General features: G+C 47.4%; 1 protein-coding gene across 2 annotated transcripts; it reads left to right on the forward strand.

Annotated features, from left to right (window-relative positions):
- Positions 1–3302: 3302 nt before the first annotated feature.
- Positions 3303–16971, forward strand: LOC126039160 (carnosine N-methyltransferase 2). Of its 2 annotated transcripts, XM_049801872.1 has the most exons (8): positions 3303–3610; positions 5937–5998; positions 7442–7580; positions 9268–9320; positions 12429–12536; positions 12645–12775; positions 14726–14819; positions 15863–16971. In XM_049801872.1, the coding sequence occupies exons 1-8, from the start codon at positions 3585–3587 to the stop codon at positions 16216–16218; spliced, it is 969 nt and encodes a 322-aa protein (XP_049657829.1). In that variant the 5' UTR covers positions 3303–3584; the 3' UTR covers positions 16219–16971. The 2 variants fall into 2 exon arrangements, with proteins under 2 accessions (XP_049657829.1, XP_049657818.1); XM_049801861.1 differs by lacking the exon at positions 5937–5998 and having other exon boundaries at positions 3439–3610.
- Positions 16972–17231: the final 260 nt, after the last annotated feature.

Genomic DNA, 17231 nt, shown 5'->3' on the forward strand with positions numbered 1-17231 from the left:
TGCTGGCAATTCTCCACGTTTCCGTACAGCGGGGTTTGCAAATGCCCTGGTTTTGGAGCACCGTACCTGTCAGATGTGTTTAATCCTGCTGATGCTGTACTCCCAGCAGCACGGGTACAGCTGGGGAAAGTTTAATTCTGAGCGTATTTTCCCAGCTGAAGACCTGTGAGCTCTTTAGGGGTAAAAGGCACACTTTACCGTACCTGTCTTTGCTCTCAGAGAGATTTTCTTTTGAACGCTTTATGGTGTGTAGAGCAAAAGCTGGTCTTCACCTTGAATCAAAGAGTCTTTTCTGAAGGTGGTCACGTTGGACTCTCCCTCTGCCCTTACCTTAGCTCTGTAATTACAACTACATGAGATATGACCTCTAGTCAAATAGTTTGAAAAAGGTGATTTTAAAAGGTCTGGAAGAACTGTACCAGCAGCCAGGCTTTAATAAAAAGGCAGGAAGGGCTGTGTTAAAAAGAATAATTGATCTCCAGATCTAGGTGCTTCGTTTTTTTGGGGGAGGTTGAATCAAAACGCAGCTGGAACGGCCAGGCCCAGCAGCAGTGAGAGCTGTTTCCCCTGGGGAGGGACGGGTTCTGCTTCTCCAATGTCATCTTTTTCAACATTTATCAAAAGCCATATTCTTTTTCCTATAGGAAAAAATCTGTATACACTTATAAAAACAAATACTGCTGCTTGAACTCCAAGATCTACTGCTGCCCAGGAGGTGTTAAATATTTAATAGGATGAATACAAGCCAAAATTTCTTCCTTTAATGAGAAATCTTGTCTTTAACTATCAGGAAAATGGCTGCCACAAAAGTGCTGGTTGTCTTGCTCTCTACCAGAACTTGCCTACTGCAGAATAATGGGTTTGCACCAAATATTTCACTCAGGAGAGTACAGAAATTGCTGGCTATACCTTAGAACATTTGTCTAGGAAACTGAAAATATCTAACTGATAAAACCACTTTCATTAAAAGAGGAAACACTGCTGCAGAAGAAAAGAGCTCTGCTCACAAGAAAATCAAAGTTACATTACTTGGGCCTTAATTAGTTGTTCTATGTGCTGCTGGGAGGATCCCAACAAATAAACTAGTAATGCCATGAGGAACTCTGTAAAAACACCAAGGACCTTCCTGACATTCATCAGCCTAAATGCTGATCACTAGAAGATGAATTCCTTGAAAGTTGATTTCCAAACCCCTGGAATTTCCTGCCTAGAGGCGCAGGTCGGAGGTTTGTCGTGGTGGGCTGATGGAGATGGAACGTCGAGGGGGCTCGGCAGCAAGGGCGATACCAGCCTCGGGCAGGCTCGCTTCTGGGAAAAGAAGTGAATGACCTATTTCTGCAGGATCAGCCCAAACCTGACCTCCAGAGCCGCAGCGTGCGGGGAAAAACACTGTTGCTTTGTTCTTCTCGCGCTGCAGCCCCCGCTCTAGCTTTAGCCATCACCTCACTGATCAAAACCCCCCGGCTTTTGCACTTTGGACGAAAAACACGGTTTAGAGCGGATTTAGCCACGAGCTTGAGCAGAACAACCGAAAGCACAGCGTGCGGAGGGTACATCCTCCAAAGCCACCCTGCCGCCAATTCCAGCCGGCGCAGGCAGCTGCCCACAATGTGCTGTTGTTTCCAACCCCAGGGGAACAAAGGCTGTTGTTGTAGGCTAATGCCAGCTCAGTTGTGGCATGTGCCTACGTGGGTTGTTGGAGCTGGAAGGGGACACGGGGGGGGGGGGGGGGGGGGGCCCAGGGAGGGGTATCATCCCCCAGTGGATGTACAAGGAGGTTTCCAAGGGCTGTGTGGCTCCTGGATGCCGGTGGTTTCTCTACAGCTCCTGTTGCTCCAGGGAGGTACGTCTTTTCTGCTGGGACCTACGGGGTGTCCATCCCTGGTGGTGGCATGGCAGGGGGGGGGGGGGGGGGGGGGAGGGTGTCAGGGGTGCCTGGGCCAGAGGGGGTGATGTTGTGGCTTAGCTGGGAGGAGGCAGAGGTGGCTGGGGGACAGGGGGGAGCTGCAGCGTGTGGGGCTCAGCGGAGAAGTGCCAGGTGCCACCCACCGGTGCGTGGTTGGTGTCTGGGGGCCGGCGTCTCTGCTGGAAATATTTAGGGATGGAAACGGCTGATGTAAAATCACCGCCTGGGTGGTCAAACAGCATCAGGACTCAAATCTGCATTTTAGAGCTAGCGAAGAGGTTCTGGTCTTCCCTCATCTTTGATTTGAATGTTTTAGTTAAGAGCAGCGATGTGGCCATTTCTAGCTTAACGTGCTGCTGCGAACCTGCCTCGGGGTGGAGATAGATAACTTAAATCCATTTGGAAGCCAAATCTATTACAAACCCAGACAGGTCACTTGATAGTGAAGCATCCCCACCTGAAAGCATGATCCCTGGTCTTGGTGGGCCATGTGAGGCAGGCAGTGGCGTTTTTTTGGGGGGGGAATCGCAGCAAGGGAGGAGGTTTTATTTGTCATCTGCTAAATCTGTTCTGCCCGTTGCCTTGGGGGAAAGGGAGTGGAGAGAATCCTAATGCTGCACTTCCCACCACCGGACCTCATGTGGCCATAGAAAGTCCCTACATCCTTTCTTTTTCACCTCTGCGTTACTAGATTTTAGTCAAAAGGAGCATCAGTCTCGTGGATGCTGTAAAGAAAAGGCTGAATCCAGGCGTGAGGAGCACCCAGGATTTTCTGTCTTTACAGTCGCGACCACTGCACCTCCTGTTGCGCCAGCCCATCCTGGGTATCCTCCAACAACCTCCGCCTTGGCCAGCTCTCCCCCCAAAATATTTCATCCCTTTCTAATCCCTGCGGTTTAGCCAGCAGAGCGGGAGCAGGCTGGGCCTGCTGCCCCCCACCCCGGCTGCCCGTCCCCCCCTCACAGGGCAGGGACAGGGGGGTGCCAGGCTGCCCGCGGGGGCGCAGGGTCCGCTGGCAGGTACTGCTGTTATGCCCCCTTTCCCCCTGAATCAGCGAAGTTAAAATCATTTGCTCAGGTCTCTGGGGAGCCAGCAAGCCCCTCTTCTTTCTGGAGAAAGTGGGGATCTCCCAGCAAATCCCCCCAGTCTGTCCATCAGGCAGCAGCACGGCAAGGCTGCAGGGAAGCGGCTCCCGCCAGCCCGAAGGAGAGGCAGGGTTCAAAGCAGATTAAAAAGCAGATGGAAATGGCCCCCGGGCCTGCCCGGCGCCAGCTGACACCCCTCCGCCACTTCCACTCAGGTTTTAAAGATCTGGAAGTCTCAATTTGTCCCTTTTGTTTGTTTGTTTATCTTTCCCTCCCCCCGAAAACAGCGCAGCTCCCGTGCCATGAGGACAGCCCCGCAGACGTCAGGCCTCGCTCATCGCCAACCCCAGCCCTTCGCTCCTTCCCCACGGAGCTCGGGTTTCCCCTTCTCGCTCCGGTGACGCTGCCCGTCCTCAGACGTGCCGGCAGAGCCGCGGCTGCACGCCAGGGTGGCCTCCAGTGTCGCGGCGGGTTGAGCGGCCGGTGCGGAGCGGGGCGGCAAACGGCCATGCTAACCTAGTGGCCAGGTGCCCGGTTAACCCGCTTGCCCCACAACCGGTTGCCGTGTCCCGGCACGGCACCCCGTCCCAACCATGGACCCGGCCCCGGAGGTGAAGAGGTAGGTGGATTTTGGAAGGGAGCGAGGGTGCGCGTTTCCACGCTGTCTGGCGGGGTGGCAAGGCCAGCCCCCGCTGTCCCGGTGTCGCAGGTGGATGTGCGTAAGGTGGGAGTAACAGAAGATGTGCCCATGTCCTGGGAGGGATAAGGGGATAGACGAGGAGACCTTTAGCCCCTTAGCAGCCTAAGTTTAGGTGTAATGAAATTATGAGTTATGAAGGTGTTCTTGCAGTTTGTGTTGCTAGAAACGTCTTGAATTTAACATCTTGTTCAACTTAAAGGTGCTGCATCACTTGAAGTGATGCTGCGAATTCCCTCTGTGCCCTGCACCTGCAGTCTGTAATGCAACCTGCTGGGTTCATGGAGGGAAAGAGGTTTAACCTCGCTAACGGCGAGCTCCGACTTAGCCAGGAGCGGTGGCAGGACCAGCTGCCCACGAGCGTCCCTCTACCTGGCAGTCACTGCTTCGGTCCTGCTGCTGGGTATCAGCGTCCTGGGATGGGCAGTACCGGCCCAAAGCATTGCACTCGATTTTCAGATCTGGCCTAGATTTTTAAGCCAGATTTTAGAGGAGGTCTGTTTGTTCCTAGCAATAATTAAGCCCGTTTCACCTTCCCAGTAGCAAGTGTCAGTCTTAGAAACCCTGCCTGGGGAGAAATGGCAAGAGTCTCGGTGGAAGAGTTATCATCTTGGCATCATCCGTCCTGGTGAATGCCTGTGCTGCAGTCTGTCCAGGTCACCTGGCAGGTCTCCTGGGATGGCTGGAAACATTTGACCGGTCAGAAATGGAGATCATGTCCTGGGACCCCGAGAGTTGTTCCTCTCTGCGCAGGGGAAGCCATGCCACGCCTCGGCATTTTAGTGGGACATTTATTCGGAATGCCATCTTGCTCAGTTCAGCCAGCTGAGAGGACAAAATAGTCCTCTGTTTTGACAGGCAGAGAAGGAAGAAGTCAGAGGGTTGAGTGGAGATTGGAGGGACGGGGCTGCAGCCAAGCTGGAGCTTATGGAGGTGGTCTGAGTTACTGCTGAACTTCGGGAAGGTCTTTTCTGGGGAGAGGTGAGGTCAAGGTGCTGGAACCGAGACCTTTGATGTACCTTGTGGCAGCCAGGTGTGTGACTTTGGCAGTGAACTCAGATGAAATCAACTGGTCTTGCAGGACTTTGGCAGCCCCGCAACGTCTCCGAGACTTCTGGGACACCTTAGTTGTTTCTTGCCTTCATCAGCCAAAGTAGTGCATTATTTGCACGTGGCCACTTCCTTGCTACCTGCTAGCACAGTCGTTCCATATTTGTATCTCAAAGCCCCCCTACAAGACTCTCTTCTTTCTTTTCCATGTCCTGGCTTATTTCTTATTCACGTAGGAGTTTTTTCCCTAGCTCAGGGGACTCGGGAGCTGCTTACTGCTATTGCAGACTGCTTGTCATGAAGCGTTTTCTAACAGCAAAGCTTTGGGAGCAGCAACGTGTCTAAACCCAGGTTATGCAGGAATATCACCCCTAAGACTTGCTGTGCGTCTCAATATTGAAATGTGGTTACCCAGAAGATGACTATTCCCCTTGCATAGATAGCCTCACCCTGACACTTTCTCTGCAGAAGTGAGGTCCTTGCTCCAATTTAATTTCACCCCTTCCTTTTGCTAGTGGCAACTCAACCCTGTTTTATAGATGAGGCACATTGTCGAAAGAAAATGAAGATATGACTTCATTGCTGGAAGTCTTCCCAAAAAAAAGTAAACTAAGAATTAAAACATGTGACTGAATGAAAACATTTATAGTCAAATGACCTCTTAGACTTTTGCCCTTTGAGTACTGTACCTCCTACAAGCTACTCAAGGTAGTATTTGCAGCCAGGAAAATCTGAAGTTAAAAAAAAAAGCAAAGAAAAAGGTCCCTGAAACATTGGGCCAAGTGGATCTTTTAGCACTTCAGATACTGAAGCTTGCTGTAGCCTTTTCCTAATTTCACTGCTATTTCTTCTACTCCATTCATGATTAAAGGTTTCACAGAGTGTGTTAATATCACTTAGTCTAATGCCTTCCACTGTATTGACTGGTTAACGATTCTTCAGGGGTAGGAAAAGCTTCCACAACACATATCAGACAAGCACTGGTGCCGGTGGCCGGTCTGTTGCTGATACTTATGGGTGATCAGCTAACCAAGAAGTTTTGACTTTCTTCAGTCTAGTAAAAGAGACCAAATAGCATTGATTATCAGGTGAGGAAAATTTGTCCTGGAGCATCTTCCTTTTGTTCTGCATTTTCAATGCAGCTTCAAAAAAGCGTACAGGTTCTTCAAATAACTGAAGTGCTATACTTTCCTTACAGGAATAGTTTCCCCAGCATGAACTTTGAAGCAGAGATTCTGACAGCTCCACACGATAATTCAGGTATTTGGGAGAAAAAAAAAAAAAAAAAAAAAAAAAAGGAATTAAAGTAAAATGCCCACTCAGCTTGCTATCGTGACAAATATGTTTTAATTCTTTTGGAGTTAGAGATTGTTTAAAAAAAAAAAAACAAAAGAAAGAAGATGCTAAACTGACTGCAATTCAAGTGATTTCAGGTTTATGTTAAGGTATAGTTCAAAGCATTGAGGACAGATGTTGATATCTTTACCTCCGATAGGGCTGACATAGGGTCTCCATACATACCTACCAGAAACACAACTGCCAATGACGTGTGATTTTGAAAACAGCACAGCCGTTCAGTTTAAGATTGCACAGTCCTGTACAAGACAACTGTAGTTTTCTTACTAATGGCAACTAAAAGCAGATGATAGATAAGCAGCTCCTCAAAAGGCGAAAATGAGGATGAAGATATTCTGCTGAGTCTTGTCCTTCATCCTCATTTCTTTTAGGAGGAAGAGGTGATTTTTTTCCTATTGAATGCTACCTTTCCAGTACTGGTCTCGCACGCTGAGGCTGGCACTTCGACTGCCTTCCAAGACAGACCCCAGAGCCAGTACTCAGCTGCAAGGGAAGTTCTCATGAGCCTCAAGTCTTAGTCTTATCATTGCTCCTCAGACCCAAGCAGTTGGCCACAGCTTGTGCCCTGGTGCCAGCGCTGTTATTAGGATGAGACAGAAGGAAAGTGAGTTTTTGCAATAATTGCTTGCAACCCCCTGAGTAGCCCTGGGTGTTGGTTCAGAGCTAGAAATCTTGGTCTCAGCCACCCACATTTGTTCAGATGAAATGCTTTTGCTGTCAGTTTACCCTCCTCGCCACGAGCTGCAGTTCCCAGCAGGGAATTCACCTCTCCAGGAACACATTGAGGTCCCATACCAGCAAGAGTTGAAATTGAGGTGCACGGGGTTGACTGTTGTAGCTTCAGCTGCAGGAGATAGTTTTTGTGTTGCATCACCCCTAATAGCAAGTATGCCAACAGCTCGCTATTTCAGTTACGCCATCCAGCATGTGCGCGAGGGATGGCCCCTCCAGGTTTGGACCTGTTGTATGATTCCCTTCACCTCCTTGCCTTGAGTCTTCCAGAAAAACACTCCAGTTATCTCCCTTTCTGTAAAGCGAGTGCCCCGCATCTGGCTAAGCCTTTTGGAGACATTTTCCTCAGGTTGACCTGTAGTAATGAGGCACTTACTTAACAAATATGCTGATGTCAAAGAGCATCTAAGAATAATTTTCAAACCCTGAGTGTGAACAGGTTGGAAAGTGTTTGCACGAGTCCACCTGCCTGGCTGGCTTCTGGGCCGTGTGTCCTCCGTACCGACTTCCCAAATCTCTGGCTTCTGTTGGGTTGGGTTTCTTCCATGAGGTAAGTGCCTTGATTCTTCACTTGCCTTGAAACCACTAACACACAATTCGTATTTTTTTCTCAAGAGCTATATGTGATCCCTTCCATGAGAAGTCTCACGGCTGAGGAGTATGCAGAGGCCTTTAAGTCATTTTTGGATCATTCAACGGAGCATCAGTGCATGGATGAGTTCAACAAGGAAGAGATGCCCAACATCGTGGCTGGGTAAGGAGGGCTTCCACCAAGGTGGGAAAGCCATCTGTTATCCTGGGAGAGCAACCTGCATACAAGGGTCAGCAAACATGCTTAAGGATTTTCTGGGGCAGGAATGAACTTTTAATGCTTTTCCGTTTTAAGTCCCTTAATAGTGGTCTTTAGGATATTCTGTTTAACGACTCCAGAATACGCGCTATTTCAATTAATACACTGTGCTGCCTCTCAGCTTACGTTAAGGAAAGAATCAAGACCTCCTTTTCATGTCCATCTCTTTTCATTAGCTGATTTTCCAAGGATTAAAATTTTTTGTTTGTTGTTTGTGGTTTTTTTTTTTTCAAAAGAAAGCTCTCTTGTGCTCTCTCCCTGCTTTTGGGACTTCATCATACATCAGTCCAAACAGAAACACATCTCTAATGCTCTTCTAGTGACTAATTCTCGGTTTTCTCAATCCCCTAAGACCTCCTTATTTCTATCCTAAGTCGATTTGCATTCCTTAAGTACCAAATGATAATCAGTTTTGTGAAGTATTGATGTAATATATTAAGCCCGGATGACTGCAGATAGTTTTTGAACACCCTAGATACAAACCACAAGAAAGCCCTTTCAAGTTTGCAGAATTTCGGATGTTACAGAAACTGTATTCTCCATTGAGAAAAAAATTTAAGCAGGCAAATTTTTATTCTCCAGATCAGATATATATATATATTTAATAAATAAGCAATAAAATAATGAAAAAAATAATTTTTATTGGGAAATTTTAATTGAAAAATTTACTTATGTGAATTTTAAATGATGCAAAACATTACGGCTTCCTATGATGCTAATTGTGGGTCTGTCAAAGGGTCTTGACCCTCATTAGGGCTAAGGCTCCTTGACTAACTCACACCCTCCAGAATTTACTACTCGCTCCCCTCTTGTTGAATCATTGCTGTGGTGTCTTCTGAGATTGTGTATGGGAAACTCAATCCCCCTGCACAGTCCATGCCTGAGAGCAGATTAAGGCTATAAAGCACGTCAGAGCAGCAAGGCACCTCAAGCACGGGCTCCTCATCCTCGAGCCAAGCTGTTATTAAATATTCTGCTAGGAACCACATGACTGGGGTTTTTTTGGTCTTTTCAAAAGTTAATTTTGCTAAGAAAAAAATTACTGAAGATTCTGACTTTCCCTCCCAATTTCAAACTAAGATTAATGTTGCAAAGAGAGGATTTCCAGTCACCCAGATAGCCTGATTTTTTTACTTTTTTCTGGGTCTTTATATCCAATATTGGAAAACCAAACTTGTCTCCTGAGGGTGCAGAGGTTTCGCCACAGCTCACCTTGTCCCTGCATCCCCAGCGGTGCCCATCCCAGCCAGGCACAGCCCCGTTACCCCTAAAGGGAACCCTTTGCCCTGGGGTTCCCTGAGGCCTTTTTGCATGGTGCCAGCCACAGCTTGAAGAAAACCCTCTGGCAAAGGATGAGAAACTCTATATCCTGATGCCTACTATACTTTGAAATCTGAGCTTGCTAATACGGGGCTGGCTCCCACCATGCAGCTGGTTATAGTTGGGCTCCAAAGGGATGTTTGAATTTCTATCCCAATTCATGTGGCAAAACATGAAAATTTCTGGGCCAATGTGGTGTCCAAGATATTAGAATTAAAACATGAAGTCACGTGACATACTGTGGTTGAGTAATGTGTACTTATAATTTCAGTCTCGGCAATGGAAAATCGACTCTAAATGTTCTGGGAGTTGGAAGTGGCACAGGTAAGGAGCTTAGCAGCACCGTTGATGCTGGGGGACGGGGGTCCCTAAGGGTAGCAGAAAGTGATACTGAAATTTTTAGCAATGGGGATAACTACTCAGACGTTAATGACAGTGTTTCTCACAGAAGCAGAGAACGGCAAAGCAAGGTGTGGAGCTGGGACCAGAGCGATGCTCCCTCCCTTCCTTCCCTGACTCCGTTCTGAAACACTGCTGCTCAAATCTTGCTGATTTGAGCCGAGTGTGATGATTTTAGCGTAGTCTCTGCCTCTTGATGACTCTCAGCTGACTTTATGTGTCTTAAAGCAAGGAGTTCTGCTCCGGGTTAGGTACGAGAGCATCTTCAAACCTTGTCAGAGAGGGAGAGAGAGACATCTGAGAGGTTCATTCCACCTGAAGTCTCATCTTAGACTGTCCCACCTGAAGGGATCTCTCTTTCTGCTTTGCTTTTAGGGATCCCAGAGGCCAAAGCTGGGCGATGCTCTGCTCCAGGTGGTGCGAAACCAGCTGGCTACAAGCATTAGCATGGGGCTGCATCAGCTTTTTCAAGACGTGTTTCTTTGTTACTGCTGTGTTTTTACCCAGTGATAAGTAGGGTTTAACTGAAAGTGATATTTCCCCCCAGAGAGAAACCCATCTTTTGGAAAAACAGCTTTAAAGCTGTTTTAAATGTATTTGTGTTTAAAAAAAAGAATAAAGTGGTGAAACATCCAACTTTGCTCCTAGGGAAAGTGGGAGAAAATAAAAAGTAGAGAAAAGAAGTGGCAGTTTGATTTGTCAGAGTTTGCTTTTGCTTTAAGAAGTATTTTCAGCTGAATTTTAAGTGTTCATACTTTCAAATGAAAGTATTTTTCTCACTTTTTTTTCTTGTTTTCCTGAGTAAGAGAAAAATAGCATTGAATTGTTTTCCCCAGTTGGGAATGCATGGGAGCATTTGAGAAAGCAAGCAGGAAGAAATCATTCAGTTCTTAATTACACTCTATTTTCATTAAGTAATATAAAACCGAAACTCTGACTCCAAGAAAACACAAGGGAAAAATGAACTTTTTGCACCTTCCACATTTTTCCTTATTTCCTCTTCAGAAGATGTTTTAGTGGAAAAGTAAAAACTCTAAAATTTCCTGGGTTTCCTGGGTAACTGCTCCTCACAGATGATGGGACAGGGGTACAGATTCTCTCCCCCCCCCCACCCCCAGCTTGCCCACGGCTGCAAGAGCTGAACTTCTGCAGCCGGGCAGGGAAGTGAGCTAGGATGGCATTGAGCAAAAGGTTATATCTGATCCCTGACCTTTCCAGGCTTGGACTCTGATTTCACAGAGCCCCCAGAATTAGTTTAGTTGACAAAAATATTAATGGGGATTAGTGACCAACTCCACATCCTAACAGACTGCTGGCCAACCCAGATCACATTTTCTCATTCACCCCGTGTTTTCCCGTGGCTGGTTTAACCATCTCGGCTGCAACCTCCCAGTTAGTGCCAGCATGGGCTGGTGCTCGCAGAGGGGTTTCACTCCTGTTTCAGCCTCGCTGTGGCTGGTGTTGGCAGGTTGTTGCTGGCAGGGCAAGCTGGAGCACAGAAATTCCTGCTCTGAAGTATTACGTTTTACCGCTTGTTTTTGCAGACACCCCAGCTGAGGACGTTATTACCTGCTCTTGCAAAGACTGGATTAGGGCATTTTACAGAGACGGGGTAAAAAAAACCCCAACCATACGGCTTTTAAGATACCCATTTGTCACCATCAGCGGCTCCCGGGCATGGGGCAGCGATGCTTTGCCTCCCACCTGCCCTGAGCCTGCAGGGAGCCAACATCAGCACCTCTAATTGCTGGTGCTCCCTACCCCAGGCACATACTAACTGGCATTTAGCACTGTCGAAAATGCTGCTGTAGGGATCTTCCTTCCGTCAGCAATATTGGTCCACCTTCAACGGATGCAGCCGCAGCCTCTTTCCTTGTGCCTTTGGCCAGCCCTGCACCACTGTCACTGCATTCCTCAGGGGTCTTGTTTGGTTTTTTTTTTTTTCTCCAATATCAAAAGACTCGTCCTTTCTTGGATGTCCCTGTAGTGCTGGCATGGCTGATATTTCCTTCCTTGAATTCTATTTATTGCAACACCCGCCAAAGATGACGACTTTTCTCATAGCTGGTACATCAGCTGAAAGGCTAGGGAAGATGCAGTATCTCATATCAAGCCCTCTGTTTGTGACATTTGCAAGGGCAGGACTATTTTTAGGCCCCACCATCAGCTACAGTCAAGAGTCTTGCAAAGGTCCACTCAAGGTGGTCACCTCTGCTGTTTATTTCCACAGTCCCAGATGGACTTCGTACACTTGGTGTATTGTGGCCTTTCTGAAAGAAACAAGGGTGACCCGCATCACCTCAAAAGAGGCTGGGAACTTCCTAGGACAGAAGGATAGACTGCCACTTGTTCCTCCAGAACTTAGACAACAACAGAGGAGCACCAATTTGCAGCGTACCTACACACAAATATATGAGTCTCTATTTGCAACTCCAAGATCACAACTAGTTAGTAGATACCCGGAGCTGAGACCGTGTGGCTGGTCCCCAAAGAGGGAAGACCCAGGGTACCGCATGTCAATGGGTCTTTCCTCTTGCCGTGCAGGTCCCCAGGTCTCCAAGCCGTGACACACCAGCAGCAGAGCAGCCATCACCTCCCTGGGGCAGTGCCAGAGGCTTGGACCATCCTGTGCCACGCTGAAGTTGCACAGCTGTGCTGACTGCCTCCTCACACCCATTCAAACTCTGCGCTTTTGTTGAAAATTAATGCTTCATGGTGTTGGTGTTTTTTTTAAACATTGATCGTTGATTAGCTTGACCTGTCTGTCCCATGACCCAAAGTATTGCCATTAGCAGGTTTCTGCACTGTTGCTTATCTCTTCCTTGTTCTTGGTCTTATCTGCAAGTGTATGTTACCTCGAGCAGTAAGATATTGTGGTGAGGCTGGGTTAGATGCCACCATGCAAACCACAAGGTAGAGAGTGCCTCACTTCTACTTGGGGGATTTCCCAGCGGCAGAGGCGGCAGGTCCACCGGCATCCTTTCACCGCACTGATGTGCTTCTTAAAGTAACGCATTTGTGTTTATTGAATAGGCGAGCAGGATTTGAAAATGATCAGGATAATGCAGGCTGCACACCCAGGGGTCCTTATTGACAACGAAATCATAGAGCCCAACCCACAGCACGTGGCAGCTTACAAAGGTAAGGCTATACCTGCCTGCCTGGCGTATAGTGAGGGTGATCAGTTTGAACAATGAGTTTTTCTGCTGTTTTGTGAAATTCATGTTTTTCTTCTACTTTTTAAAACAGAGTTGGTGAATCAAGCTCCAGATCTGCAGAACGTCTCATTTCTTTGGCACCAGCTCACTTCCCTGGAGTACGAACAGCAGGTGAAAGAGAAAGGCGCACATAAGAAATTTGACTTCATCCATATGATTCAGGTAATGGAGTATTGCTTTAATATAGGAGTATTAGCTTTAACTATTCCCTTCATTTCTGCTGCATGCATGAAGTTAGGGGGACCAGAGCTGAACACAGTTCTCCCATGAGCAATAACTTCTGCAGCAGCCCTACAAACACCTAACCTCATTCCCTATCCACCCTGGTTTCGGTCCCTGGTTTGTACTAGTTTAACTGTGTGTGGTGGGTAATAAAACAGGATGAATCTCAGACCATCGCACATCACAAGGAGACCAACAATTATGCTTTGCTGCCTCAAAAAAAACCTTGGATTTTTTGCCTTATCAGAGTAGTTTGGATGGCACTGAAGGGAAAGGTTGGTGAATGAGCCCCTGTGTCAGGTTTTGGGGTCAGAAATTATGCTGCTCTGTCTCTGATACTGATGACTCTGATGTTTTATGTGCCAATTATATTTTGTAAAAATCTGTTATTCCCTCACTTCAGTGGCTTTTATTTCATTTTTTCCTTTATTTTATTTTGCTTTCTTTTCATAAGAGCTGATTTCACAACCAGAAAGTGTTTCAGGGGTTTGATGGTTGGGTCAAGGACTAAGTTACAAGTCCCCAGGGCAGCCTTTGAGATGAGCTCTGCTTTGTCCTAGTGCAAATTCCTCAGTGTCTGGAAAAGATCCAGCAGGCCCATGGCCCAGACACAGCTGAGAAATGCCCCTGGTGATAAGGACTGTGGTGGAAAAAAGACTTAACTGCCAGCTTCAAGCAAATGACTTGAACTTCACTCACAGACTTAACTGCAAGGTTCAAGCAAATGATTTATTTGAACTTCACTTACAGACTTAACACGCCACTATTGCAGGTTTTACACATACAATGGAGGAATGCACTATTGCAACTTTTAAGGCAAAAGTAGGACACTATTACAACCACAAGTGATTCACAGACAACCACAAGCACACACGTGTTTACAAATTAAAGCATAAACAATATTCACTTATCCCTCCAGGTAAGGGCTCTCAATCCCAGGGAAGCTACCTCAACCGGTGTTCCGATCAAGGGGGGGAAGGGTTTCCTTCACAAGCCAACTGTATGGTTGGAGAAGCGACTCCCCCATTTCCAACCTGAATCTTAGAGTTTTTATCCCCTGACTTGTGGAATAGTGTGTATGACTATGTCTGAGTGGATTAGGATGTATGCCTAAATGGATTATGTATATCTGAGTGGAGTTTCCCCTTATCTTTCCTTTGCTGGTCTGTGATTGTTTGAATACACAAGGTTGTCATTTGAAACTGAAGCTGAAACCCTCCCGTTCTTTTTTTTCACCTTGCTTCCTCAGGCAACTGAATAGTGGTTGGATTGAGACTCGGCATACTATTTGTTAAGGGATTGCAAGGCTCAGTTCAGGTTTTGGTTCTTTGAATGGCCCAGCCGCCGCCCTGTTTAGGTTAGGGTTTATCAGACAACCCAGGGTTTATCAGACAACCCAGGGTTAAGCTGTCTACACAGCTCCCCGTGAGTCGTCTCTGCAGAGAGCCAGGGCCTCAAGGCAATCCAAGGCTGGGCCACTTTTGTAACCCCCCATGAGTCGCCCGTGTGCACTAGACGTGGTGAAACTCCTTTGTGAACTATGAGCTGGACAATCCACACAAGGACCAGCCACTGAAACCAGGGGACTCCCCTCTGCACGTGTTTTCCAACCACAAAACTGCACTGGGCTTGACGGGCAGGTCAGCATCTGGCTGGTGGCTGAGGCAGAGCAGAGGGTCCCTGGGTCTGACGTCAGGCTGTTGGTGCTAGTGGAGAGAGGTGATGCTCAGTCCTGTGGGGCATCCCTAAATGTGCGTGCTGGGTCAGGACAGGCTGGGAAGCAACCGGGAAGTAATCTAAAACAACTCTATTAGGGAAAGGGTTCAAGCCTTTGAAGGGCCATTGCACTGTGGAGGAGGAGTAATGGCTGTGTGTAACCATCACTTCTAGATGCTGTACCGTGTGGAGGATATTCCCAATGCTATCAAGTTTTTCCACAGCTGCCTCGACCACCATGGTAAACTCCTGATCATAATTTTATCAGGTAAGAGGGACCTCTTATTTTTTGCTTCATTGCTGGTGTTTTGAAGAGCTTCGAAGTTTGAGAGCCACAGATATTTGTCTCGTGATTTCAGTAGCGCTTATGCTATAGTAATTAAATAAAACAGATACTGTATTTCATAGGGAGCATGTAATCTTGGGCTTAGCCTCTTGGACCCCAGTGTTTGATGGGACCACTTAGACATAGCCTTCGTGCTCTTGCTTCCCTGCTTATGAAGTAGATGAACTGCTCTGTACCTCAAAGAGACCTCCTGCCGTGAAATTACTGGCTAGAGAGAAGTGTGGCTATTCATAAATGAGGGTCAATCCTTCTTCATGGTGAAATCAGCACTGTAAAAATGCAACTTGAGCTCTGGGAGGACTCATCTTTGGGGCTTTCCCCTCTGCACAGCAATGGCCAAGACCCCAGAAGGACAACGGGTGCTGCCAAGATCTGCGGGCTTTATGGCAGGGTAGGAAAAAAAGGCACTCATCATCATGGCATTTGTTAAAAATAGTGTTTTTTCCAGCGTGCCATTCATGAATCCCCGGCTCATGGTGCGGTAGATAAAGCACACTTCCCCATGTTTGCCATTAAAACTCCCTCTCACATTGCTGGCAGGCTGTTTCCCTTGCTAGCTGGGAGCAGCTTTTTCAGGTATGTATTCTTCAATGTGGACTTAAAATTGAGGTTCAATATGTAAAAACATCTGCACTATTCAGATGCAAAGGGGCACTTAATAAGTAGCATGCATGTGCAGGCTCAATGTGGTGTTACCTCTGTGTGTACTCTTCCCTCTGGGCAAATCCAGTGCTGGAGACCATCTCCTAGGAGTTTCCTTTAAACAGGAGAGTTTTAGAAGGAGGGCTGAGAGACAGATCACAGTTTTACCCCTCTCCAGGCACAGACTCAAATAAGAAGAAAGCTCTTCTCATGCTCCTGGCAGGATCTGGGCCAGCAGCGAGGGAGCATTTCACACTCATTCAGTAGTTTAGGTGTTTGACTGCCTCGGCTTTGCGAAAGTAACCTTCCCTCTTGCTCTCCAGACAGTAGCGGATGGGCCAGCTTATGGAAGAAGTACAGACACTGTTTGCCTTCCACCGACAGCGGCCACTACATCACCTCCAACAGCATCACGGATGTTTTGAAGAGACTGGGCGTTGAATACCACGTTTATGAGTTCCCATCGGGCTGGGATATCACCGAGTGCTTTATCGAGGGGGACCCCGTCGGAGGCCACATGATGGATTTCCTGACGGGGACGAAAAACTTCCTGGGCACGGCCCCCCCGGGGCTGCGTCGGCAGCTGCAGGAGGCTCTCTGCCAGCCCGAGTGCAGCAGCCAAAAGGACGGGAGGATCATCTTCAGCAACAACTTGAGTATGATTGTGGTTGAATCCTAGAGTCCGGACCACCTGCAGAAGAAAAGTCAGGATGGATACGGGGGCAGTGTGGTCGCAGAAAGGCATAGAGTAGAAAGAAGGCAACTCGCAGGCAAGAAAGCGGGGCTCAGCTGCAGCCTCCCGTTCCCAGCCAGGGTCGGCGGAGCCACCTGCAACACCAGGGATGAGCTCTTTGTCCTGCTGAGGTCAACGGGGCCAAGATTTCACCCCGGCTATTTAGTCCAGCCCTAGGAGAACATTTTCCAGAAAGTAAAGAAAGAGCTCCATCTCGACAAAAGCCTACGTGGACTTGTTTTTTAACAGTATGCATCCTGTCTGTGCTTTTGACGCTGGGATCTCCACTCCTTTATATGGCCAGCATGTTTACATACCTGAAGATATATCTATATGAGCAGGTGTTGCTCTGCAGCCAGGAGGAGGCTGCAGTCCCCGTGCTGGCTGTGTACAGACCCACTGCTTCCAGCTGTGCCAGGACAAAACCGCCAAGGTGTCCCCGCTGCTTTGCACCCAAGTAATGTGCCTCCCTGCACCCAGACCTGAGCTGTAAGTTGCTCTGCACTAGGCTATTTCACATGGTTTTATCCGCGTAGGTATTACTGCCCCAAGCATCTCGCAATATAGACACGTTTTAAAATTTTTTCAGCCTTTTTGTTTGGAGAATTTTTTTGGATCCCAGGTTGATACTTGCCCTGTGCTCTTTCAGGCAGATATTAATTTTGTTACTTTCTTACTACTGTTTTTCTCCATATAAAATAAAAGCAATTTTAAACCAGAAGTAACACTTGTTCTGTATGTGTGGGCTTACAGAAAATGAAGAGTGAAGAGGTTATTTAGTTAAAAAAAAAAAAAAAAGCAAAATCCTGTTTAATGGAAGCATTAAGGGTTTCTTGTAAGTGAGAAAGACGAGACTAAGGCCATGGAAGAGCTGGGTGCGACCTGCACCTCGTCCTTTTGCTGCAGCCATGGGAGGCAGCTTGGCTTGCTCAAAGCAGTGTCGCTGCAGCACAGCAACA

The sequence above is a fragment of the Accipiter gentilis genome, chromosome 1, assembly GCF_929443795.1.
Source record: "Accipiter gentilis chromosome 1, bAccGen1.1, whole genome shotgun sequence".
In the NCBI taxonomy this organism is placed as follows: Eukaryota; Metazoa; Chordata; class Aves; order Accipitriformes; family Accipitridae; genus Astur; species Astur gentilis.

Excerpts from the sequence above, each read along its gene's own strand:
- LOC126039160 (XM_049801872.1), top strand. The coding sequence starts at position 3,585 with ATGGACCCGGCCCCGGAGGTGAAGAG. Across the intron at positions 3,611-5,936 it reads CCGGCCCCGGAGGTGAAGAG|GAATAGTTTCCCCAGCATGA; the intron begins GTAGGTGGATTT and ends CTTTCCTTACAG. Across the intron at positions 7,581-9,267 it reads ATGCCCAACATCGTGGCTGG|TCTCGGCAATGGAAAATCGA; the intron begins GTAAGGAGGGCT and ends TTATAATTTCAG.